Source organism: Salminus brasiliensis, chromosome 19 (genome assembly GCF_030463535.1).
Source record: "Salminus brasiliensis chromosome 19, fSalBra1.hap2, whole genome shotgun sequence".
In the NCBI taxonomy this organism is placed as follows: domain Eukaryota; kingdom Metazoa; phylum Chordata; class Actinopteri; order Characiformes; family Bryconidae; genus Salminus; species Salminus brasiliensis.
Genome location: NC_132896.1, coordinates 23,369,646 through 23,395,457, shown reverse-complemented (window position 1 = coordinate 23,395,457; position 25,812 = coordinate 23,369,646). Strand labels below are relative to the sequence as shown.

The 25,812-nt window shown below is 37.5% G+C and overlaps 2 protein-coding genes across 2 annotated transcripts; both read right to left on the bottom strand.

Annotated features, from left to right (window-relative positions):
• Window positions 1-9,269: 9,269 nt before the first annotated feature.
• LOC140541291 (LON peptidase N-terminal domain and RING finger protein 3-like) lies at window positions 9,270-18,082 on the bottom strand. Its single transcript, XM_072663872.1, has 12 exons — window positions 17,260-18,082; window positions 16,503-16,621; window positions 15,270-15,392; window positions 14,624-14,776; window positions 14,294-14,516; window positions 13,609-13,696; window positions 13,097-13,211; window positions 12,848-12,969; window positions 12,458-12,616; window positions 12,197-12,359; window positions 11,872-12,021; window positions 9,270-11,244 (listed from the first exon to the last, which is right to left on the bottom strand). Exons 1-12 carry the CDS (start codon window positions 17,906-17,908, stop codon window positions 11,086-11,088), a joined length of 2,223 nt encoding a protein of 740 aa, XP_072519973.1. The 5' UTR covers window positions 17,909-18,082; the 3' UTR covers window positions 9,270-11,085.
• Window positions 18,083-19,982: 1,900 nt separating this feature from the next.
• commd5 (COMM domain containing 5) lies at window positions 19,983-25,204 on the bottom strand. Its single transcript, XM_072663212.1, has 7 exons — window positions 24,891-25,204; window positions 24,634-24,794; window positions 21,499-21,527; window positions 21,351-21,401; window positions 21,058-21,153; window positions 20,474-20,549; window positions 19,983-20,176 (listed from the first exon to the last, which is right to left on the bottom strand). The coding sequence occupies exons 1-7, from the start codon at window positions 24,997-24,999 to the stop codon at window positions 20,075-20,077; spliced, it is 624 nt and encodes a 207-aa protein (XP_072519313.1). The 5' UTR covers window positions 25,000-25,204; the 3' UTR covers window positions 19,983-20,074.
• Window positions 25,205-25,812: the final 608 nt, after the last annotated feature.

Genomic DNA, 25,812 nt, shown 5'->3' with positions numbered 1-25,812 from the left:
AAATAGAAGCTCCAATCTTGTTTGCCCTTGCGCAGTAGTGAAATATTCAAGCCAGAGCATGGGCAATAGAGACAGGCACATCATACTTAGCGGCAATCCTCCCTACTGTCTATAATAGGAGCGTGCATAGCCGGAAATGAGAGAATGTGATTACCACACAACGACACTCAAAATGCTCTCCAAATGTTTAGCTTTTTAGGGCTAAAAATGTAAACAGATAAAAACAACAAAATGGATTTACTTGTGTTCAAGTGTCAGGAATGGAAATGAGGTTCACCACCTAAACACTCCCGGGTAAGTTTGAAATCCTAAGTGATTTTTATTAATGTTCACTCCATATAATAAAAAAAGCTATAAAAGTACTCTAGTCTCACAAGACTAAATGACTTAATATCAGCCAGAGTGAGTTTCCAGCCACAAGACTGTCAACCCAAAACCTTTCCCTCTAAAAACTCCCCTTTAGTTCCCCCACTTCCCCTTTTTAAATCTGTAGCCCCGCCCCTACTCTACCTGGGCTCTACCATTACTATAAATAGGGGATAACCAGAAAATACAAACATATAAACACAAGATTACTGTCGATAAAATATATGTCACTTTCTTATTGTGCCTATTACAAGTAAGTATCATCACTTTACAATTAATAACTTAACCCACTTCTCTATCCCAGAAGAACATGTTCACAAATCAGGTAATAACTAACACTGCATGATTATTTGTACTGTATATATCTTGAATTGTGTTCCAAAGTTAAAACCACATAGATTTTACACAATAAACCCTGAAAAGTTTTTCATCAATAACTGAAATTATTCTTACCTGCTTCTCTCTCTTTACATGTGTATTACCATGCCAATGTTTGGGCAAATAATATAAATGTTTTTGAAACATTGTACATGCAGTGAATTTGTGCAGATTTGTCACAGTCTTATTCCTAAGGAGCAAACATGCATTCCAAGGCCCATTTGTGAAATTTTGAAATTGAAACACATTTTCATAGATTTTGATGTCAGTTAGACACCTTCCATGCTTATTTCACTTCTTTTACTTTCATTGTTTGCAGTTTACACAGGCCACAAATTAAGAACTGTAAAACAATTCACAAATCAGCCAGGTCAGTTTGAATCTGGTTTCATTCATCTGGGAGATCAACTTTTAAGGTTTTAGAAAATAAAACCCTGATGTGTAATATTTTACCATGGATAATGACAACTTCTGGATTCACAAATCAGGACTAAGAAAATGCGTCAGTGTTTGCTAATGTATGCAGAGGCAATTTTGCTCACTGGCTGAGTGACTGATGAGCCAATGTCTGTCTGGCAAAAATAGCTCATGTCTTGAACTGAAGTGTTTTAAATGTTTGCATTGGTCACCTTAGTGTGGACGTTATTAGTGGTAATTTGTGCTGTAAAGAGTGTCATCTAGTGGTACAATAACTGAACTGTACTGGGTACAGATTTTTATATTTACTACCCAGCCAACATGCTGATGTGGAGCTTACATAAGTGGAATGTGGGCTAGGTGGAACGTGTTCCAGGAGGAAAGGCCTCTGTGTGGGTTGGTACATACTTAGTTGGGCTTCCCAATGAGCCCCATTGTTACAGCCCATCTTAATCTTACATGGTTCCCATCAAAGACTCATATGCACTATACAATCCAGTTGCTCGTGCTCAACACTCCTGGTCCCATCACTGATCCTTGTGGGCAACCATATGTGCGACCAACATGGAATCCAGGGACAAAACTGTCTAGTTCTCAGTTGGGCCATCTATACAGGCCCCCACATGGACATCCTCGCTGGGTAATTACAAGATCCAGTTCATAAAAATACATAAACTGAACACAAATTTGTGTAATTTTATTATTAAGTATAGGTTGAAAAGGCAAGATTTTAGTTTAAACTAACATATAGCTAAGGTATCTATTTTCTGAGCCCCACTCATTTTCTAAGAAATTAACTAAATTAACCAAACAAAAATAAATAAATACCTAAAAAATGAATCAGGAACTTTAGAATAATTTTTAATGGGATCAGTTGGTGGACAGGTAAAAATGAGAAACTTATGTTGCTCAAAGTATGTTTGAAACGTCAACAAGCATATAACACTAAGAAACATTAACATACATTATTCACAGCTGACGGCAACGAGGAGCATTCTTAGAAGGTAAAAACAGTTTATAGTATATACTCGAACTTATACTGGAACATGAAAATGTTTTGTAATATGTGCTTTTAATGCTTTGATTGCATTTGAGCTGCTTCTCTTTCTGCTGTTTGTCCACTTTCTGCCATTTTTGTCCAGATCCAACACCAGTCCAACCCAGTTTTTATTGTACTTGTGCAATGTGCAAAGTATTGTTTTCTATGCATCCATGTGGGCAAATGCGCTCCGACCATGCCTTTACTGAAATGATGGCCTATTTTTCTGTAATGTTAGTCCACCTGTTGCATTAAAGAGCTACTGCGTTGTGGTAATTCTTTGAAAAGCATTGTTCAGAGTTAATAAAGGCACATTTTAGTTGCATATGTAGCAATGTAAAAAGTAAAAATGTTAATATTGGACCTATCTTGAAAAACGAAATGTTTGTTTTTATTAAAGATACTTAAAGTTTTACGACAAAGTATGAAATAAATGTTTATAATGTTTATCTGAATTCTGTATGTAATCTTCTTTCCCCTCTCCTTAGCAATAGAGGGCGCTACTCTCTCATGAGACAAAGCTTCAATAACGCCCCGTTCCAACGCCCCAAGCTGTGGGTGTATTGGAAATTGAAAGGGGGTCTTAAACTTGGGGTCCAGGGGTTCTTGTGAATCGTTATGTAATAAAGATGCAGTTTGATATAACTTAGGAAAAAATCATTTACTTACACAACAAGCTGTGTAACTGTGTATGACAGCTCAGTTTAGACCAATTTATACGTGTTTTCTTAATAGCTAAATGTCGTTAATGCAATTTCTGCAAATTATCTACTGTAAAGTAATGCTGGTCTTTACAGTCCTTTAGAGGTGACACCAGATAGCATACATACTACTCTGAGCTACAGTTTAACTGACATCTGGCAGTTTGACATTGACATTGTGCTTGCCTGTGTTTAACCAGTGTAAGTCTCCATTATCCTTATCGGCTTTTGCTCTGTAACAAAATGTACGTATAATTTGCTTAAGGCAAAAGTGTGGGCCAACTTTAGCCAATGATGCATTTTATCTTTTTAATTTGAGAGGTAATAAACAGTATTTGTAGCTAATCAAACATAAAATGCTTAGCAAATCCTAATGCAGGTTATTGTGGAGGTCAAGATCAGATGTATAAGACCATGACTCTCAGGGAGAACTGCTCATATCCTGGTTAGACTGACAAATCAAAATTTATGACTGTCAAGAAGCTGCATGAAAGTTTAACTCAAGAGGGGTTTCTGATGTGCAGTAGTGTAGTGCACAAACTCAACCCTATCATAAACAGGAAACCTTACCTGTGACCTTAAAATAAAACCTAACAGTATGAACATCTTCAGCAGGTGGTGCTGCCAGGGACTTTACATCACATATAAAGAGAGTACACTGGACCCAACAATTATTCTGCCAAAATTCTTAAATACATTTTCAGAGCCCTTGTCAGTCACAGCCTCTTAAAAATGTACTAATCGCTAACCAAATAATAGTAACACAATAGCCTATCTAATATAATTTGATAGTAATAATATCTTATACTAGTATATCTTAGACTAGTATATCAGTTGACCACCTGAAGAGACAGTAATATGAAACTGGAAGTGCCATCACAGTTCCCAAACCTAAACATCATAAATAATTTGTAGCAAACAAGCTGTGCATGCAAGACAACCCAATAATATTTCAGAATTAGATATTCTACAAAGAGTGGGGGAAATTCCTAGTTAATCCTTTCATAATAGTTTACACAGTAGTGACTTGCTTTTTCTATTTACTATATAAGTCTTCAGATTTTTAAAGGAGCAGATGGAATAAAGATATGCACATGCAACATTTAAACCACCAGGAAATAATGAAAGTACTAAAAATACTGTACTCTCTCAAAACTGCCACAAAGGCAAAAAGCACTTCCTGTGCATTGTGCCTACCTTTTCCATAAAATTGTTTTGGTGCTGATAAGAGTTTCACGATATATAAACTTGTTTCGGTGCTGGTAAGAGTTTCATGTCTTGTAAATTTATTTTGGTGCTAGTAAAAGTTTCATATCTTGTAAATTTGTCTCAGTGCTGGTAAAAGTGCCCTCCTGAATGTTCATCCCTGGAGTATTTTTCCTAAAAAGAAGACCTCACCATTTCTTTCAACCTTTCCTCAGACAAGCTAAACTGGTTTCTTCTGAACTTTTGATCTCACTTCCCACCAGTCCTCTTCATCAGACCTGTCCTAGTTTTGGATGGGACTCTGATTTGTTGTTGGCTGCTATATTCATCACTTTCATACTCTCTATTTCATACTCTCTCCTTGCTCTACCTGTACACACTTTCTACACAGGTTCTTTCACCACTTGCCACAACCTTCACTATATCCCCCTCTCACTTGCTTCTCACTTGCTTAACTATTTATCCTCCCAATCTGAACTTTGGCTAATTTGGCTAATACTGATCTCTCCTTTCTATGTTGTCAATAGATGTAACTGCTGCAAAATAACCATGAAATTGTATACAAAAAGAAACTGGAAGCATCAGCATATGACCCATGCAAGCATGTCTGCTTTCTCCTGAACCCTCCCATTACTCTGCCACCTACTTCTCTTTCCCTTAGGAGATTATCACCTTCTTTGTAAGCAAGGTCTGCCAGTTCTTTTCTCCTGTCTTCACTCCTTCTATTACACAGTTCTTCCTTATACTTTGTCTCTGACTTGTTTCTCTCTTCTCTTTTTACAGATAATGTCCTACAGCTCATTCCATTGCTGCCATGAATGACCAGTTATCGGTCTTGACTCGTTGCAAATCTGACTCGGTCATGCAGATTTCTCTTGTACAACATCCAGAGATTTTGACCTTTCCTCTCCAGAGAGACCACCCACGTGCTTGTTCAGTCATTTCAAGGCTGGACTACTGCAACTCTTAGCTGGTCTTCCTATTTATACCACCAGGCCTCTACTATTGATCCACAGGTTGGCGGCACTGTTGTCTTTAGCCAAGTTCAGCCATGTTACTCTTCTGCTGGATACTCTTCACCTGCTTCAAGTATGGCTTGGCTTGACCCACTATCCTTTAAGATCCACGGAAGACAAGCATCCAGATTTGTTTTTCTGTCCTGGCACCGAAGTGGTGAAACAAACCTTTCCTTGGGTGACCTAACAAAATGCAATGCTGAATGTGTCTGAAAAAAAATATTTATATTATAAACTGCATGTGTTTGAGCACTATTGAACTATTTTCTTTTGAGCTAATGATTTTCATTATGAATTAATCTGCTGATTATTTTCTCAATCACTGTGTTCTGTTTTTAAAACTTATTTGTCCCCCAATACTGGTATTAAGCAAATATACACAGTATGATAACTAGCAACTTTCATACCATGATATATTTAAAACTGGTAAACTGCAGCAACCCTATACATATTCACAGATTCAAATACTTTAATTTACATGTATTGTATTGGCAGGTGAGTCTAGCAATAAAATACACTACCTACATTAAAAGCTGATTTTCATTAAATGTTTTTATTTTTATGTTCCATATTTTTCTCAGACTGTCTTCACAAGTGCATTGATCTGCTGTATTCTGTTGCTGAAATTTCTAAAAACATGTCTAAAACATTGGGAGGTTTGTGTGGAACATTAAGGACAGGCCTAAATCCATGGGGTCCTGGGGTAATTTTCCCTTTTCAGGTGCTATTTGATGGTTTTATTTTCATAATAAATATCATAAAGAAGCAGACTTAAATGCTCTACATATGTTGTTCAAATATTCCTATGAATACAGTAGAATGTGGCATTTAAAAAAACAAAAAAACAAAAACAAAAGTAGAATAAGTAGGCATTTAATGCTATAAGTTAAAGGATGTACTGTTCAAGGAAAAGCCTACAAGTGAGATTTGCTCAATAGATATGTCTGTAAACTGTTATAGTTAAACATCTGATCCAGTACCTGATTATTGTAAATCTACAGGCAGTGGTTTAAAATGACAATGAACATTATGATGCCAAAAACAAATCCTCATAGATTGCATTTTTTAATTTAATGACCACCTTAGATTCATGTGCATATTTACAGTGTATCACAAAAGTGAGTACACCCCTCACATTTCTGCAGATATTTAAGTATATCTTTTCATGGGACAACACTGCCAAAATGACACTTTGACACAATGAAAAGTAATCTGTGTGCAGCTTATATAACAGTGTAAATGTATTCTTTCCTCAAAATAACTCAATATACAGCCATTAATGTGTAAACCACAAGCAATGAAAGTGAGTACACCCCTAGGAGACTACACCCCTAAATGTCCAAATTGAGCACCGCTTTCCCTCCAAAATGTCATGTGACTCGTTAGTGTTACTAGGTCTCAGGTGTGCATAGGGAGCAGGTGTGTCCAATTTTGTGGTACAGCTCTCACACTCTCTCATACTGGTCACTGAAAGTTCCAAAATGGCACCCCATGGCAAAGAACTCTCTGAGGATCTTAAAAGATGAATTGTTGCGCTACATGAAGATGGCCAAAGCTACAAGAAGATTGCCAACACCCTGAAACTGAGCTGCAGCACAGTGGCCAAGATCATTCAGCGTTTTAAAAGAGCAGAGTCCACTCAGAACAGACCTCGCATTGGTTGTCCAAAGGAGTTCAGTGCACGTGCTCAGCGTCACATCCAAATGCCGTCTTTGAAAGATAGGCGCAGAAGTGCTGTCAGCATTGCTGCAGAGATTGAAGAGGTTGGGGGTCAGCCTGTCAGTGATCAGACCATACGCCGCACACTACATCAAATTGGTCTGCATGGCTGTCACCCCAGAAGGAAACATCTTCTGAAGTCTGTGCAGAAGAAAGCCCGCAAACAGTTTGCTGAAGACATGTCAACAAAGGACATGGATTACTGGAACCATGTGCTATGGTCTGATGAGACCAAGATTAATTTGTTTGGTTCAGATGGTCTCAAGCATGTGTGGCAGCAATTAGGTGAGGAGTACAAAGATATCATGCCTACAGTCAATGGTGCATGGTGAGCATGGTGGTGGGAATGCCATGATCTGGGGCTGCATGAGTGCAGCAGGTGTTGGGGAGTTACATTTCATTGATGGACACATGAACTCCAATATGTACTGTGAAATACTAAAGCAGAGCATGATCCCCTTCCTCTGGAAACTGGGTCGCAGAGCAGTGTCTTTGGGGCATCCTCAAGCGGAAGGTGGAGGTGAAAGTCTCGAATATCTGCCAGCAATGTTATGTCGTCATGGAGGAGTGGAAAAGCATTCCAGTGGCAACCTGTGAAGCTCTGGTAAACTCCATGCCCAGGAGAGTTAAGGCAGTTCTGGAAAATAATGGTGGCTACAAAAAATATTGATACTTCAGGAACTTTCACTAAGGGGTGTACTCACTTTCATTGCCGGTGGTTTAGACATTAATGGCTGTATATTGAGTTATTTTGAGGGAAGAATGCATTTACACCGTTATATAAGCTGCATACAGACTACTTTTCATTGTGTCAAAGTGTCAAATTTTGTCAGTGTTGTCCCATGAAAAGATACTTAAATATCGGCAGAAATGTGAGGGGTGTACTCACTTTTGGGATACACTGTAATAATAACTAATAAACCTCAATTGTAGATGTTTTATCCTATATCATGCCAGCTAAAAGCTGATGTCTGATATTTAAATTATGGTTTGGTTCGATGGCTATACAACAGATCTATGTCTTGCTTTTGGCATCATTCATCTGAATAAACATGACTGGCTGCATTTTTTCCCAGGCTGCTGAAGGGCTCAGACATTTTGACAGGTTGGCAGCAGATTACACAAGCATAGCAGTGTGCCACAGAGTAGTAGGACATGACAGCAGGAAGTTTCAAAGGGCTTATGAGGCTCAGTCTGGCCTTAAATTACCTCTAATATGGGTCACACTTTTCTTATAATATTTTCTGGACAAAATGGCATTCATATTTTACTGTTCACACCTAAATTATGTGTAAAAACAATAACAAGTACTGGTACAATAAAACTGAGAGAATGCATCATCTTAATCTGTAAGGCATTATCAGTGAATAACAATGCGTTTCCCCTGGCACAGTTACTACCCAGCCTTGATTCTTAACAATAAGCTCAATGGCTACTTAACTGTCTAGATGCATCCTTTCTGGGTGAGTTAGGTAACATCTCCCATAATGCACCACTCTGACCTACTTTTGTCCATGTTACATGATTTTAAACTTGAGGGTGGGGGGGGGATTTTGCACCCTCCAAGTTTCCAAAGCAGTTGTTGGTCAAGTAACCCTCTTTTAGTTACATAAGCCAACTTGGCAAGAAACAGAAAACTTGAATTTTCTACACACGTGTTTCTAAAACTGAAAACAAATCTATTTAAAGAAAAATGCAGCAACTGAGCATTTGCTTAACTTCCTCTAAGACAATTCAATCCATTTTCCACTCATAACATTTCCCAGTTTCTCTGCTGTAGCATTACTGATCAAAAAATCAGTATTATATTATATATAAATAAAAAGCAACTTTAATTAATCACACACACTTGCATGCCATTAGTGTGCCTGTTAAAAAAAAAAGTATATAGCCCACAGACATGCTTAACCTCATTTCAAAGATTTTATGCAACCCATGTATAAAAGTGCCCCCATTATGTAAGCCTTATTAAACATATCCTGGTAACCCCTCCCACATGTCACTGATCTGGCGAATTGAATGTGTTCCCTCTCTTAGCGTCTGTGGTGGTGCAGGGTTATTCCCAGAGTCCTCCAAAAAAGGCAGGGCAAAGTCAAAGCATGTAGGTCAGTGGGTCTCCAACAGCATGGAGCCCTGTCGTTCCTTCACGTGTGACCTACTTTCCCAAGGTTTGCATAAAACCTGACTTGTTTCTCTTACAAATGTGTTTTTTTCTCTCAGAAGAACTGTTCTATAGTGTATTTTCCACCAACTGCAGATTTTTGTAGGTGTGGCTTAAAACAATTATTCTTTACAATAAGTTTGAGGTTCCAGTGACCTTTTCACCCCTAACTCACAAGTGATTTGAACATATGAAAATGTTGTGTTCTCAGTGAATACACTGCTCCTTTTATGCACTGCAATTTAGTACATAATGATCCTTAAACATTATTCTTGTTTAAATTACATTTATTTATTTAACAATGCAATGACTAAATCAAATCACAATTAAAACATGAGATGCATGTAACATACATTCAGTTTCATAAACAGAGATATACATTTAGAGGCATTGTCATAACAAACCAAAATAAGACTCCATGGTCGCTTAACAATGTAGGTCCAAATTATTCAGCGGAAGAACTACTAGACCTTGTCAGAGGTAGGTCAACTTTTCAGTTTTAGTGCAAAGATCTTAAATTGATCTTATGAGGCCCAAGAAATTCTTTTTTTTTGTTTTGTTTGCTTTTTTGGAAGTTAACTGTAAAGACTGACAGCTCTAAATACAGGTTCCATTTTATGAAAAGGGGTAATTAGCAATGTTTGTGCAGTGCACATATTCCTAGCAAATAATTACGCTGGGGACTTCCCACTGAAAATCCCATTCAGCCTACAACTATGATTAATTTGCATCCAGGAAAAACAATCCTATTTGTACACACGTTTGGGGAGTTTACAGTGGAATTGGCCATAATACAATTTTCTCTACAAAGAACAAGCTACATTTGAGCACTTATATGCTTTGGATATTTTCTTTATGTTTGTACTTAACACTGGTATTATGGAAGAAATCTGAATTAAGGCACTATATGCATACATTTTATACATTACTTTCAAGAAATTTGGAAACAACAGAGAGTGGGAGAAACAGTAAAGGTTGAGGTTAGAAATGGGAAATTACAACATTTTGAAGTTGTAGGTACCATAGTGTCAGTCTTGCTTCTTCAGTTTTAGGAGAACATAATGCATAAACAAGTTATAAATGCAAGAATCAGCAATACGTTTAGAAACTTAATTAGTGTTTAGTTGAAGGTCTGAAGCATTTATAACCATTAAGTGTTGAAAGTATGACCTGAAATCATACTGCAAGAGAACAAATATTAAACAGTTTCTGTTCATTTCACTACTAAGCGAAAGAAACTTTATGAATTACTTAACCGTAAACGTTTACATCTGCATACATAGTTTCCCTTTTGTCAAGTTATTCACAATATTGCTGTAAAATAGTGATTAGTGCAGTTGTGCAATCTTTCTAACATTGCCAGCTTTTATGCTTCTTTGCAGTGCATCATTTTAGTTAGAGCTGCTTTAATGCACAGTATTCTGAAATGCATTGCCTACAAAACATAATTGTACAGATGCCATTTTCCATCTACGATTTTCCATTTGCAAAACTTCAGTGTAAAAAACAAGTGCTACCAAATATGCCTTAAAAGCCAAAATATTTCTGGATCTTTTACACATCTCCTGGGCTATCCACTAATTTACTGCCAACCTCCATTTCCCTTTTCAAAACAGGCATTGATATTATATCATAAATTATGTACCCTCATAAATTCATAAATTTAAGCTCATACCACATCAAATAGGAAAATTCAGCTGATTACTGAATATGTATATCCTAATCTGTAAATATTTCGTAGATTTAGGTTGGTTATAAGAGCTCAAAATGTAATTTTTGTCTTAACGTAAACGGTGTCAAAATCACACATTAATAAATAACAATAATAATACAATACAAAATAGCCCCAAAAGCAAAATTTAATGAAAAACCTGTCCTGAAATGCATCAAGTGATCCATCAGGTTCATGACTAGGATCAACAATCTGCAAAAAGCCAGGGGAAAAAACTGATACTACCATTTATTTCAAGCCCATTTGTTTCCAATGAGAAGAGCTTGTGTAAAGAAGGCTTTATGTAACTTGGTCATGGGAGGACTAAGAGGCAGAGGCCTATAAAAACAGGCAGTGAGAGAAAGGGGAAGTCACCGAGAACGATTGCGTGCCATTAGGAGAAGCACTCTGCGGATGCCAGTCAGCCGATCTTTAAGGGACGTTAGTGCCAGAAAAGGTAGCTGAGCTCGGCCTTCAAGTGGAAGCACTGCCAGTAACCACCAGCACCATGATGGCCCATTGGGACTTGCCTGCATAAGACAAGACAGTCCGTTGTGAACATCATGCCACACAACACTTAAACCACTGAAGTCGTGATTTAAACTATTTTTACCTCATAGCTCATTCATACATGCACAGAAACTTTGCAGAAAGTACACATTCTAAACTGTCGTACAATAACACATTTGTATTTGTTAATAGATGTATCTTTTAACAAAATGAGCATGTTACTCTATTATTATTTTGGAAAATATTATGAAAGCGCTGGTGCTGGAATATACCCAGTCGTTCACGTTTTGTGTTTACCTGAATTAACACACCTGCTTTGGTGAATTAGGTGTGTCAGAGCAGGGAAAATATTAAAACATGAAGAACAGGGGCACTCTAGGAAAAAGATTAAGAAATACTGCCCTACTTTGTGATTTCTTGAATGAGCAATGTATAACAATGTATAATGCAGACAACAGCTTCCTAAAACACAATTGAATACAACACAGTTTCTTATGAACTTTTAATAAGCTAATTCTCTTCTCTTGTCCTTGTATTCAAATAATCAACAAAATACACCATGATTAGTACTAAATAAGACTATTATAAATACAACATTAATAGACATTGTAACAGTGGCAAAAGTAATAAATCATAATAAATGATACCTGTGGATCAGAATCCTTCACTGGCATAGGACCAAAATGGCCTTCTATCCGTTCTTTCTGTTCTGGTTTGAGAGAGTTGACCCAGACTAACGCTTGGTCATAAACCATATCATGGAGCGTTCCCAACTCTGCTGCTGCATCCCCTGTTACCTAAAAAAAAATGTATAAGTATAAAAGTATACAAAATGTAATGTGATACAATGTACATTTCAGACAGTAATAGATTATAAATAATAAACACCGCCAGGTCATTGTTTGTCAGACTTATAAGACACAAAACATAAACGTCAAATTACAAATGTAAAGTACATAGGAAATCCTTTACCTTAACATCCTCCAAGTACTCAATATCTGCAGTATTGTATCCATCTCTCTGACTGTGTTGGATTACTTTGAACCTCCTTTTTCCAATAGTGTCCACTACAGAGCGCCCATCAGCAAAGAACTCCACATTTCTGATTTCCAGCATGCAGCCATAATCAGCAAACCTAGACAAAAATACCCATGTTTTAGTAAAGTAATTAAATTGATGAAACAATTGTGTAAAAAGGTCGGGCCATTCTAACATTTTGACGTTTCTGCTTACCCTCTGTTGGGGTCACTGGTGCACATTCCAAATTGTTTTGTACCCGTTTCCATGCATCTCCGGACCATGAGTCGATAGCAGGGCTCAAAGATGTGCAGTGGGCAAGGGACTGTGGGGAAGGCCATGGTGCAAACGAAAATAGGCACGTTCTTGTTTAAACTGTAAAAGATTTAGACATATTCAGATGCTGTACTGGTCAAACCACATTATTTATTATACACATATTTATGTGTATACATTTATTTACTGTAATTGAAATGTACTCATAATAGCACTTTATAACTTGTCATAAAAAATGTCATTAAACATTGTCAAAACACCCTATAATCTAAGAACATCATTACTAAGAGAAATTACCTCAAAACAAATAGCAGAAACTTAAATATTTACTTGGATAGTTCTGCAATTTCCTCTTCATTAAGGTTTTGTCTGTCTACAAGCTCTGCAGGGAAGTACTTGCATATGATGTCCTCCATCAAAATAGTCTTACAGTACTGTCTTTGTGCCAAGTACTGTAAGAGAAATTACAAACTGTTAAGAGTGTAATAATGACAACTTTTCTAGATTGATACTACCACTGTCAATCAAACCTTTTTTAACTAAAACCATCTTAATGAGAAATTATGTTTTACAATTTACCTCTGAAAGGTCTTCCTTGCATAGAGGACACGTGGGATTGTGGTCCAAACATCGTTCCAGACATTTCAGACAGAAGGTATGACCACAGGGTGCAGTCACTGGTTCATAGAAGAGTCTAGATGCACCATAAATATAGATTTAGCAATATTATACATAAAAGAACAAAGTGTAGGCACACAATCAAAAAACTTGAACTAGAATTAATTAAAGTATCAAGTAACTTGAACTAGAATTAATGGATTATGTGTAAAAAACAGCGTAGCAATTGTAGTGCAACTTAAAAAAAATCTGAAGAATAAACATTTGTTGATTTTTAAAAAACTGTCTTGTTGGCTCTTTTAGACTCTTCTTTGGACACCAATGTCACAAATCAAAACTCTGCATCTGGGTGCATCCTTTCTATTTTGGCAATGTTTGTAGCTCAGTTTCACTATTTTGTAAGATCCCTATTTTGCTTTACATATGAAATAGATCTCATGCATGTAACATGTAGGAACGATGCTATTTAATACCTCATGCAGAGTGAACACTCCAGATCAGATGGGTCAATTAGGTCAGCAATCACAGTGCCCCATGTTGTCGGCACCTTTTTCTGCTCATCTAATGAGAAAACAATATCTGTGTTTAGCCATCTATGACACAAAACAATAATATATTGAAAATGTATTGCACAGTGTGTGTACAAAAGTTTGAGCAGCATTGGCTAAATAATACATTGTCTTTTTTCCCAAATGAGTAGTAAACACAGCCCCAGTTGCACAGTTACAGTTAATGCACAGTGTGGCCTGTGCAAAGGTTTGGACATGGTAAGGACAGTAACACTGTATTACAGTATGACAACTTGCAAATGCTTTTCGAAGCAGCTCTTTCAGTTTTTGTAGTTGGATTTTTTCCAACTCATCTTTGCAGTATACTTATAGTTCAGAGATATTATTGAGATAATCTTGCATGCACAACATTTTAAAGATGTATTCATATTTTGTCTATAATGTTTAGGGCAGGGGACTGTGGGGGTCCTTCCAATCACACTCCAACTACAAGGAAAGTTAATCACTAGAGGCAAAATTCACATTTTTCAAATTATGCTAAGTAATTCATATACTAATTATTTACACATTATGTCTGAATGCAAATTATGCTTAAAAAGACTTTTGTACTTTTGTAATATTGTGATACCATATTGTGCCATGGTCTCACCTGGTTTAAAACGCTTAAATGTGCCATCCCCGACTGTTGTTTGGCTATCCTTCTCAACACTGTGTTTTCGCTTAAGGAAGAAGCCCTGATTATATGTAATGTTAGAGGTTCTCTTAGTGTCCGCTTTGCCGTGTGCATCTCTGTCACATGAATAATCCACACTTGTAGCAACTCTTGAACTGCCACTCTGGTCAACACTATTGTTGATGTAGGTCTTGTAGTCCTGCAAAATAGAAATTATACTGATATAATTTCTGATATCACAGTGTGCAATATGAAATTATTTCTACTTGATTTTACCTTACAGTCAGGTTTGTTTGTTTTCTTTACCTTGTAAGATCTTGGTAAAGTGGAAGTTTCACTGGAGCTTGAATTGGAAGAAAGAACACTTTTCACCCTTGTTCTTGAAGATAGCAAACTTGTACCTTCAAGAATTTTCTTTTGCACATGATCTTTGACCGGTAAAAGGAGATCACTCAGCAACTGTGAGAAAAAAAATTACCATGAGAAAACAGTCGCTTGCTATTGAGAAATCTTGGTGTAAGTGGCTTGCTTTGCATTTAAGGTGAACATGCATAGGAAAATATAATGCAATTTTCTGACACACTGTGATGTATTTCTGAGAGCAACACAACATTAAAGATTATTAAGCCATATACCTGATTTCCTGAGCTAGCTAACCATTTTCACATAAACATTTCAATAATAATGATACATTGACACATACAATGACACATACAATTTTTGCTTCCTGCTGGCGCATGCCTGCCTTGAATGAAGTCAAAAAGCAGTATATTTGATACAAAGGCAGGGGTTGTTACATTGCAAAAGAAGATTAAAGCAAAAGCATTAATTTGTTTTTTAAATGATATGATAGAGGATTGTGTTTAATATGGCAAACATGAGAAACTAACAAAGAAAAAGATGTGTTTTTTCAAGACGAACATTACATTAACATAACAATTCTGTTGCTTACCTTTTGTGCCTCTGTTCTTGCTAGTTTGCTTTCAGGATCCAATGTGATAGATATAAGATATTCTGTTAAAGCCTCCTCAGGCTTCCCCAGTGCAGTTAGAGCCTGTGCTTTTCTTATGTGTCCCTAAATGACATATTAAGAGCGTTATGAGAAAATTTATATGTAAATGCTACTGATAAACACTAGTGTTGCAGTACAACAAGGCACTGTGTTTTTTTCAAAAATGTATAAGATTACAAAAAATAAAACTGTCAAAGAAAATTTTATTATGCCACTCATATATTTACCACCATTTGACTTTATTAGCAAACATTTTGTTTAGAATATGCCAAAATGTCCATTATGCACTAGTTGATGAACATCAGAACATCAGTACTGACTATGTGGGTCAGTTTCCCGGTCAAGGATTAAGCCTGGTCCCATATTTTGCTTTTATTGAGGAATCTCAATTTAAAATGCTGTGTAGGACTAGTGTAGTCTTGGGCTAGCTTAATCTCTGTGTGGCAACCCAACCCTATATATCTTTAGCATTCACATGCATTTCTTGATTGCCAAAATTGTTAAGCAGTATGTTGCTTAAAATGTTTGAAAATGTGTTTTGCTGAATGGTAATGGTAAAATAATACACCACTTTGCAGTGAACTGTGATTATATAAACACATGAATTAGGTCTAGAAATGTTTTACATTTCTTTTAGAGGCAAGGCTCCATTATCTTTTGTTTATGAACTATGTACCTACTGTAGCTTTGTGCAGCTTAAGACAAGCATTGATGTTGCTTACAGTGGAACTTGAATAAACATAGATATTGATTAATATAATAACAAATATGCTTTAAAACAACTCCGATATAATTGTTTAAACCATGTGCAATGCTCACAACTAGCTTCTTGTTAAGCTGTTCCTAATGTTTATACACAGAATTTCCAAGAAATTGCGAAGAAGTGCTGTGAATACATTTGCCTGAACAAAGACTTGAAGTACATCTAAAAAGCAAAAAGGCCGCTAGCATTGTATATCTGATATCCGAAATGATCTATTTATATACAAACTTCATCACATTGCCTGGACACTGAGTCTGTTGGGCTCTAACCCATGGATGCATCCAACAAAACAACTCCAGCTCTAGTCAGCATTGGCAAATGCTGTGGCTACTCAGCGTATATGCATAAATAAGTTAAATAAAAACCAAACAAACATAAAACCGTAGTTCTTTCAAATGCAGTTCTCTCACCTTTGCCCAAAGTGGTTTCAGATAACAAGCCATCTCAGCGTCACTGAGCGCCTCCTCAAACCTCTTCAGACTAGAGTTTATCTGTGAACGGTTGCTGTACAGCACGGAGTCCTTTGGAGCTACGAAGAAAGTTAACATTAGTGGGACTGACTATATGTTAATCCAGAATGCTACAGAACTTTGGTTATAACTTAAAGAATGAGATCATTTTATTTGACCCTGTATTGTTACTGCATTTGACTGTTTGCTACCAGACAATTAATTTGCTGCAAGTAAAACTAAGGTGTGCATTTGCCACCAGCATGTTCTAGCACAACAGAGTCAACGTGGTTATTTTTAGATTATTTCACAAAAACTCAAAATCAACAAATGTTAGTAGCTAACTTCTGCCCTATATTCTCCCGTCACCCCATTTGTCGTCGTTATACAATCAAGGCAGTAGTGCATGCTTATGCAATGGCTGGTCCTCTAGCCTAGATTACATCTTATTCAACTTCCACGCCCTATTTTCCCGGCCTGCTACAAGGCCCTCTTTGAAACCATCTACGTAATCGCATATCGTCATCATATGCTTATGAAAGCTGGACTTGCGATGACGCGCGCTCACGACCCTCACAGCGCAAATACATCAATGACAGGCTCCGTTTAAGGAGACACTTCTAACGTTTTATATAACGTTCAGTACCGTAATACCCATTTACATAATGTTCGGTCCCGGCCATGACCGGGTTCACCCCGTACGAGTTTAATGACCTACCTATGTGTATTGCTTCGTTGTATTTTTCTAAGGCAGCCTCCACCCTCTTCTCCGCGTAAAGCGCGTTTCCTTCTCGCCTCAGCCTGAGCGCGTTCAGGTGAGACGGGAACCATTTGCACAGCAGGTTGCTGAGAACCACATTCACTTTGTACCCGTGCACTCCTGCCTCTTTCCAGCGGTCCTCACAGCCTTTGCAGCAGTTCGCCTTCTTTTCCTTCTCCAGGCACTTTTTACAAAAGCTGCGTCCGCACAGCAGCGTGACAGGTTCGCACAGAAACCCAAAGCAAATCCCGCAGCAGAATGTGCTGTCGTCAGCGTCGCGTTCCGCGGACGTGGGTTGTTGGTCGCTCCGGCCGGCGAGCCTGTCCCTCCACCGTAGCGGTCCGGAGAGGCACTGGAGCAGGTTCTCCAGTTGCACGGGCCTGAGGCGGTCGAGCTCCGACGCTTTCTGGTACGCCTCGAACGCCTCACTCAACTTGCCGTCCAACGCCAGCGCGTCAGCTCTCTTCACCAGAAGCTCCTGCTGCACGACCGCGTCGCTAAAGCGTGAGAGCTGGCACTCGTATATTTCTGCGGCCAGCTCGAAGTTTCTTGACTGGAATGCCTCGGCCGCGAGCTCCAGCATGCAATCCACGCTCTCCGTTCCCATGACAGCGCACGTGGGTTTATTATTTTCCTTTTTCTGCCTTCCCTAAGATACTCTGCCCTCTTCGGAGGCGTCTAGCGCTGAACACGTTTCCATGTTCACAGCTTCCTTAGTTCCTTGCTTTTCTCTCACAGCGAGTCTCGCAAATAACTCCATCACTCAGCGGTACCGACGAGAGTTGGGGGGGAAAGCGTTACATAAAGCGTCATCACGTGGCCGCGAGCGGCCGTTCTCATTGGATGGGTTACTAAAACTGTTACAAAACAACGTTACACCGGCGCGTCTGGGTGGGTATTAATTCGGTCACCCCAGCCAGTCTGTGCCGTTCTGCTGCCCTGAAACGAATATCACCAAACTGATACAAACATACAGAAGTCCACAGACAACAACTGTCGTATTTACACAATTAGTAATAGCCTCATTAGTCGTTAGGTCGTGTAATGATTCTGCAGTCACAAAAGCAGCACATTCAGGCAATGCAGAATACGTTCAAGTAATGCTCTAAATAAGTTACAGAATAGTGCAAAAAAAACAATTAAATGCTACGTTTCATTTGATGACAATTCAGTGCATTCTTTACATTTAGCAGTAGTGAGGATTACATAAATCATCAGGGGAGATGTAGGTCGTCAGGCATCATATGAACTCAATCCCAGTGTCAGACGGTATTCTATAATGGGACCAGGGCAACCTTCCTGAGAACTTTTTTGATTAGGAAACTGGGCCATGTGTGCTAGCCAGTCTAGACCTACATGAGGTAAAGAGCAAGCAAGCATTAGGCTTAACCATGGATTTTCCCTACTCAGCAGGAATTCCATTAGCCACTACTGCTGTGTCTTATTTTATAACAATGACATGAAATGAAGAGAAATCCTGGTTTCTGTTCCACAGGCAACAAAAAACACTACAAGGAGTTGAAAAAGACCTAAAAATAAAACAAAACCACTACTTATTGCTTAGCCTTTTAACTGTCAATTGAAAATATTAACAATCATATAACCTAGATTTTAACCTATACACTGACTGTAAGAAAATGAAATCTAACCATAAAATAATATTCAAATCTGTGTGCCACAACTGTTGTCACTCCTAGGGCTTTATTAATTAAGAATTTAGCAGCATCTTAAGATGTTAAGAATGACTGTCTATATTGACCCCACACACAATTAGGAGGATGAGGAGCATATTCAATGAATCTCCCAGCATCACATCTAGAGAACTGCAGAGAGTGGTGATCTCTTAGAGCTTGAATGTCTTCCAAACTACAACCAGATGCCACCTACATAAAGAAATTGTTTGGGAGGGCTGCCAGAAGAAAGTCTGATGTCAAAAACTTAAGTGGCTAGTTTGCCAGCCATCACTGGGACTATCAGTGGGACTGTGTTCTGGGGTCAGAGGAAAGCAATATAGAACTTAATAACAAAAAAACACTAAAGTCTGAATTTGACATACACACAATAAAAGGCCATGCAGTAAAGTAATTAACTGTGAAGCACTGTTGTGATAATGGGGGCATGTTTTTCTTCCATAAGCCATGGACAACTTGTTCAAATACATGGACTACACCAAGTATGATTGAATTCAAACATGATGGTCTCAGCCAGAAAGCTTAACAGGGCCATGATTGGATATTTCAGCAGGACAGTGTTCCAAATCACACTTCAAAAAACATAGCCATAGCTATCCCAGTTTCTTTACCTAAACTTCAGAAATAAAGGTGTGACAATTATATCACACATATTAAAATATATATGAATTAAATTACATGATTTTTTTTCTTTTTACTTTTTCTCATGTTTACCTGGGATGCCAATAGTTGTGGAAGGTACTGCAGGACTACAATTGATGACTGGGGCCCATTTGTTACTATATGCAATTTGTCATCCATCAATGGAAATCATCACAAGACCACCACTCACTAACCAGATTTTTTTGGTGGATCATTCACAGCACAGAACATACACCAACAAGCTAGTGGCATGTTAGTGTGTGGTGTATGGATACTGGAACATCAGGTACAGCAGTGTTGCTTATTCAAAATTTCAGCATTGCTTATTCAAACACAGACCACAAAATAGGTGTTTATAACAATGTTTATGTTTTAATTGCATTAACTATTATCACAGAATATAAAGGTTCTGCCTGAATATGAAGCGGTGTTGGAATGTGTCAGTCTTGAATCTTGAGAATACTTCGCTTCTCTAGATCATTCATCTCTTTTAGAATAAGTGCAACATTGTATCGTAGCTCCTGGAACTTGGATGCAGGTACCTTTAAAAAAATAAATAAATAAATAAATAAAATAATAATAATAATAATAATTTTATATATATATATATAAAAAACAGAGACATTAAAGTCAAGTTGACATACAGACACAAAATTACAAAAACTGTCACTGTCCAAATACTTATGGACCTGACAGTACATGAATTTAAAACACTTTTTGTAAATTACAGCTGACAGTAACAAAGCATGTTTAGGAAATTCTGGTGCAAGTTACTGGTCATTTATTAGGAACAAGTAAATATTACATTCATTATTTAAATCATTACTTATCTCAATTACCTCAAAGCGATGGATATTCCCATCTGAAAGCTTCAACTGCATTAGAATTGATGGCTGTAAAGCTCGGGCCAAGGAACTAAAACATACAATCAACATTTAGTAATAAAATACACTTAATTCTGTGTACTCAGTGATTCAGACTTCAGCTGAAGTAAAAGGGCATCCATTTCTGTTCCTTTGCCAGGTTCCTATCTGTTCCTAATTCTCAGCATTACGAAGATTAAAAATAACAGTGCCAAAAGGTGCTCCTTTTGCCATAGATCTTCAATTCTTCAACTCTAAAAGGGCCAGTGTCCATGACAGTTTTAGTGATTTCACTGTTCAAACACAATCACATCTGGTGTCTGAGGCTGGCTTCGTAAATTTTGTAGTGGGGATATGAGGCTGACATGCAGGTAAGAAATCTGAGTAAAATACAATTCCATTACTTTTTTTAGCTACATTAACCCTGTAGAAGCAACCTTCAGATATCAAACATGTCTTGCCTGGTCAACTACATTTAGTGTAAATGCAGTTAGGGTAAGTGTTATCATGTAAATCTGATTACTCTTAAAACAATTTCTTTCAGTACATGGATGCTATACCTTGTTGAAATGGCAACATCCACTCTCCATCTGAATTCTTCTAAACTAGGTAATCTTGGGCCTTGCTGTGTAACAACAGCATCTAGTGCTGATCGCCTGGAAAAGAAAATGATTACATGGACTAAGGCACTGCAATACCTCTTAAACAACTGCTTACACTAAAACAGTCAAAAATACACTGATCTTTTTCACTAGACAAGAACAGAAATTTACAAAAACGAATGCAAATATATATATATATATATATATATATATATATATATATATAATAATATACAAATTTTAATACATACCTATTCCCAAAGACAACACTTGCAAAGTCTGCAATGAACTCTTCTGAAATCCTACGCTTTGCAAAATAGTATAATCAGTGTTTCATCATATATTAAAAGTATCATTTAAAACCTTGTTATCGAATAAATCCGTAAAACCTTCTCTCACCTAAGTTCACGGAGATCCTCTTTGAAACCCTGTGGAAAAGAAATGGAGATCAATTCAAGATGTTTTCTCAACAGTATATGTGGCTGAGGATAATATATTCTCTGTGTGATTTTAAATCAAAATGTTCCACTGGTCACTTAATTTATATACTTGTAATTTATATCACATTCATATTAAGAGTCACTAAAAGAGGGACTGTATGAGGAACAAGCCTAATCCTCTCTTGGACATCAGTAGATATTTGCAGTTTCTCTTTTCTGCATACCATTCTTCTTTTAATGGCACCCCAACTTCTTTATGTTTGAGACAAGAAAGGTCTCTCTCAGCATCATTTGCTCAGAAACAAGTTCCAATTAAGTTTAAATGACTCCATTTGTGATTGATTCAGCCTAAAGCCCAGCAGCGTCTCTACTTCCTCCGGAAGCTGAGAAAGGCCTGTCTCCCTCCACCCATCCTCACCCTCTTCTATAGAGGGACCATAGAGAGCATCCTGAGCAGCTGCATCACTGTCTAGTTTGGGACTTGCACAGCCTCTGACCGCAAGACCCTCCAATGCATCGTGAGGACAGCTGATAGGATCATCGGAGTCTCTCTCCCCTCCGTCATGGACATTTACACTGCCCGCTGCATCCGCAAAGCAACCAGCATTGTGGATGACTCCACCCACCCTTCACACAGACTGTTCTCCCTCCTGCCATCAGGAAGAAGGTACCGCAGCATCCGGTCCAACACGACCAGACTCTTCCCCCAAGCCATCAGACTTCTGAGAACAAACTTCTGAACTGAAGTCTTTTCTGTTACACTCTCTCTCTCTCTCTCTCTCTCTCTCCCTCTCTCTCTCTCTAATTAAAATGGGAAGCATTTTTGCACAAAGCATTTTGCACAAATAACTTACATATACAACAAATACTACCTCACTCTTTTTGGAATATTTATTACACACTGCATAATTTGCACACTACCCCCAATTATTTATTATTCCTTGTCTGTATTGTGTTGTCTGTCTGCACTTGTATTGTGTTGCACTTGTGTTCTGTATGCACTGTGTCTATGTTGCACCATGGTCCTGGAGGAACGTTGTTTCGTTTCACTGTGTACTCTGTATGTAGTTGAAATGACATTAAAACCCACTTGACTTGACTTGACTAAACAGTGACATGAAATGACATGAAACACCCATTAGCTGTAAATTAGAGCAACTGAATACTGAAATATGGTGTATGGAAAAAACAAACAAACAAACCATGAACTCCAATTTGACTATTCTCATGAAGATCACATTTCACATGGAAGGTGACCTTTAAGAAAGGTACCAAACCCTAAACTAATCCCCAGGCGCTGAAGCGGCTGCCATCCCTCCAGGAGTGTTTGCACTGCCCCAACTCGCTAGTGAGTGTGTGTGTGTGTGTGTGTGTGTGTGTGTGTAAGAGAGTAAGTACATCGCTATAGCTGGGTTAAAATGCAAAGGTGGAAATCTGTTGTACGGCTGTGCAATAGTGGAAAAGTGTGTTTCTAATTCTAATTGTCATGGATCAGATACGTATCCAATCAAGGGCCACATATGAAAGTGGCTTTAAAAAAGATCAACTTGTTTGTTCACATAGCTCTAAAAAAAAAATCAAATAAATTATTTTGTTGAAATAGTCTTAGTCTAAATGATTAATTTAGCACCAGCTCTGTGGTGTTTGACTATGTATGATCAGTGCATGCTTATGTTGGCCTCTGTTTTTATTATTATTACTAATAATAATAATAATAATAATAATAATAATAAGGAACTAAATTGCTATGGGTCATAAAAAATTTTAATCCACATAATTTGATGTTAATATTAAATATAACGTCTGGAGAAAAGGCATCAAGCCATACTGTGCACGTAAGATCAGTTTTAAGTTTTTAACAACTCTGGCGACAACGAGCATTGCGAATGGTCCAATGCGCGTCCACATCCGTATTAGGTATGAACCAACCTTAAATATAAATAGATAACAATTATGGTGATTATGATGCCTTTGAAATCTTTGCCAAGTGTTCAAACTACATTATTGTTTCATGTTCCTTCTTGTTGTTGTTTCAAACTTTTAAAGATGTATTTTGCAACCACAAAAGCACAAAAAATTATACTACTAAAAAGACTGAACTACTCATCAAAAAACACTAATGACTTGATCCTGAATGGGCGATCCTGATGCACTAACATTATAGATTGAATATCACATCACTTTTCTTTCTGATACATATATTAAGTAATGGCCAATATTGGTTAATTTTTTTTTAACTATTAAGCATTAAAATTTGCAACTGCATTAAAAAAAAAAAGATTAGCACCAAGCCATCATGTCCAAACTACTAAAACAAGAAGAAATATGCATGAAAAATAGCAACATTATACAGTCCACCTGTAAGATTATTAGGCTAGATTTAATGGGTTTAACTAGAATATAACAGACTAAAACGCTACCGCAATACGAGATTTTTCTTTCCTTATAGTTTGTCTAGTGGACTAGAAAATCTATCAAGACTAGGCAGAAGTGTGATCAGTAACCACCTAGTGCTATCATGTGACTCACCTGCAAGGAATTATGGGAATAAACAACAGCATGGGGTGCGTTCAAGAAAAGCAAATATCATGTAACAGTTAACTCAAGTCATTGTTGTTTTATTATTTCTGTTTAGTCATTTATTTTCCCACCGAATCCTGCATCAAACTTACGGGTGGCTTCAACTGTAGTAGGGAAGCTGAAGAAATGACGAGATGCCACATTCAAATTACAGTATCAATAGTCGGTTATTCGTAATCCTTGATAAATGTAGAGCACTAACTGACTACTATTCACTATTTAAAGAGTTCATTCCTCCCCTGACCAGTATCCTATATAGCTACCTTTTTCTGCTGAAATCCGCCCTACCTGTTGACACAGTCCCGCCCACTGAATCGAACCTTTGAAAAGGAAATCATGGGATAAACTTATACAATACATTAGAGTACCTATAATATATAATTTCCAGTCCACAAAACAAACTATTATGAAAGAAAAAAATATGTTTTACAGTAGAGTTTTAGTCTGCTATATTATAGTTCAAGACTAGGCAGAAGCATGACTAGTAACATACGGGACGTTAAAGAGAGCTTACCTCTTGCTTTAAAGAAGAGGAAGGCAGACGCAGTGCTTCTTTAAGAAGTTTATACATGCCTGAAACAATGCGACTGAACTTTTCTTCTGAAAGCGAACTGCTCTGTGCAATCTCTGTCATTGATCCACTGCAGTCCTTACCTTCGACAGCATTCACCACGACTGCAACATATCATAAACAGAAAACAGGAGGCTTGTTTCTCATACAGCACGTAACAAATGTAGCTACACTTACAATTGTCCCGTTAATGAGCATACCTTTAAGGATTTTTCTGAATAGTTCTTTATCTAAATCCTTTATGTCTTTGGACATGATTTCGACTTCTGCTGGAATCCTCCCCCCCAAAAAGCCGACATTTTCAGCCATCGTGCTTCCTGTAGTATTTAGCTTTATTTTTAAACGAACGTTACTGCAGAGAGACGAAAAATAACGTGGACACCAGCTGTCATTATGTGTTCAACATAAACACAAAGCTGCTTAAAACAGTTAAATCTATGTAAAACTGTTATTCCGTGTGAGATTCATTGAAGTGAAACTACGATGTTTTGGGACCTTTCCGCCTAGTGTTATCATGTGACTCGCCAGCACGGAATTATGGGAATAACCAACTAGCGCGGGTGCGTTCAAGAAAAGCAAATATCATATAACAGTTAACTCAAGGCATAGATTTTAATTTGTGTTATTTTCCCACCGAATGCTACATCTAACTTAGCTGATTTGGCCTTTCTTACCGGTGGCTTCAATTGTAGTGGGGCAGCTGAAGAAATGATGAAATTCCGCGTCCACTTTTACACTGCAGTGTCAATAATGGATTATTAGTAATCCTTGACACATGCAGAGCACTTACTGACGACGATGCACTATTCACATATGTTGTCACTGACAAAAGCAACCACGCACAGTGCACATTGCTTGTGTCCCGCTTAATTTCCCAGTTTTTATCATTCATTAGATCGCATTACATGCACCGAGCTTTATTATTTAACGTTTTAGAGCACAGTTTCTATTTATTAACAAAATTTCCTACTCTATAAAAAATACCAGAACGTATTTCATGTGCCGTTTCTTTTGCCAAGTGTTATATATTGTAATTTTAAATTAAGCAATTAAATAGTAATTATGATTTAGAATGTGCCAAAAAAAACACACGTAATGTGAACCATGGTTGCCCAACTTTTC

Bases quoted from the DNA above. Each gene is read 5' to 3' on its own strand.
- LOC140541291 (XM_072663872.1), bottom strand. From the start codon at position 17,908: ATGGGAACGGAGAGCGTGGATTGCATGCTGGAGCTCGCGGCCGAGGCA. The intron at 14,777-15,269 runs GTAAGCAACAGA...TTTTTCTCACAG, and splicing joins CAAGAACAGAGGCACAAAAG to TTGCTGAGTGATCTCCTTTT. The intron at 12,360-12,457 runs GTAAGCAGAAAC...ATTTTTGTCTAG, and splicing joins ACCAGTGACCCCAACAGAGG to GTTTGCTGATTATGGCTGCA.
- commd5 (XM_072663212.1), bottom strand. From the start codon at position 24,999: ATGGCTGAAAATGTCGGCTTTTTGGGGGGGAGGATTCCAGCAGAAGTC. The intron at 24,795-24,890 runs GTATGCTCATTA...GATATGTTGCAG, and splicing joins ATTCAGAAAAATCCTTAAAG to TCGTGGTGAATGCTGTCGAA. The intron at 20,177-20,473 runs GTAATTGAGATA...ATTTTTTTAAAG, and splicing joins GGAATATCCATCGCTTTGAG to GTACCTGCATCCAAGTTCCA.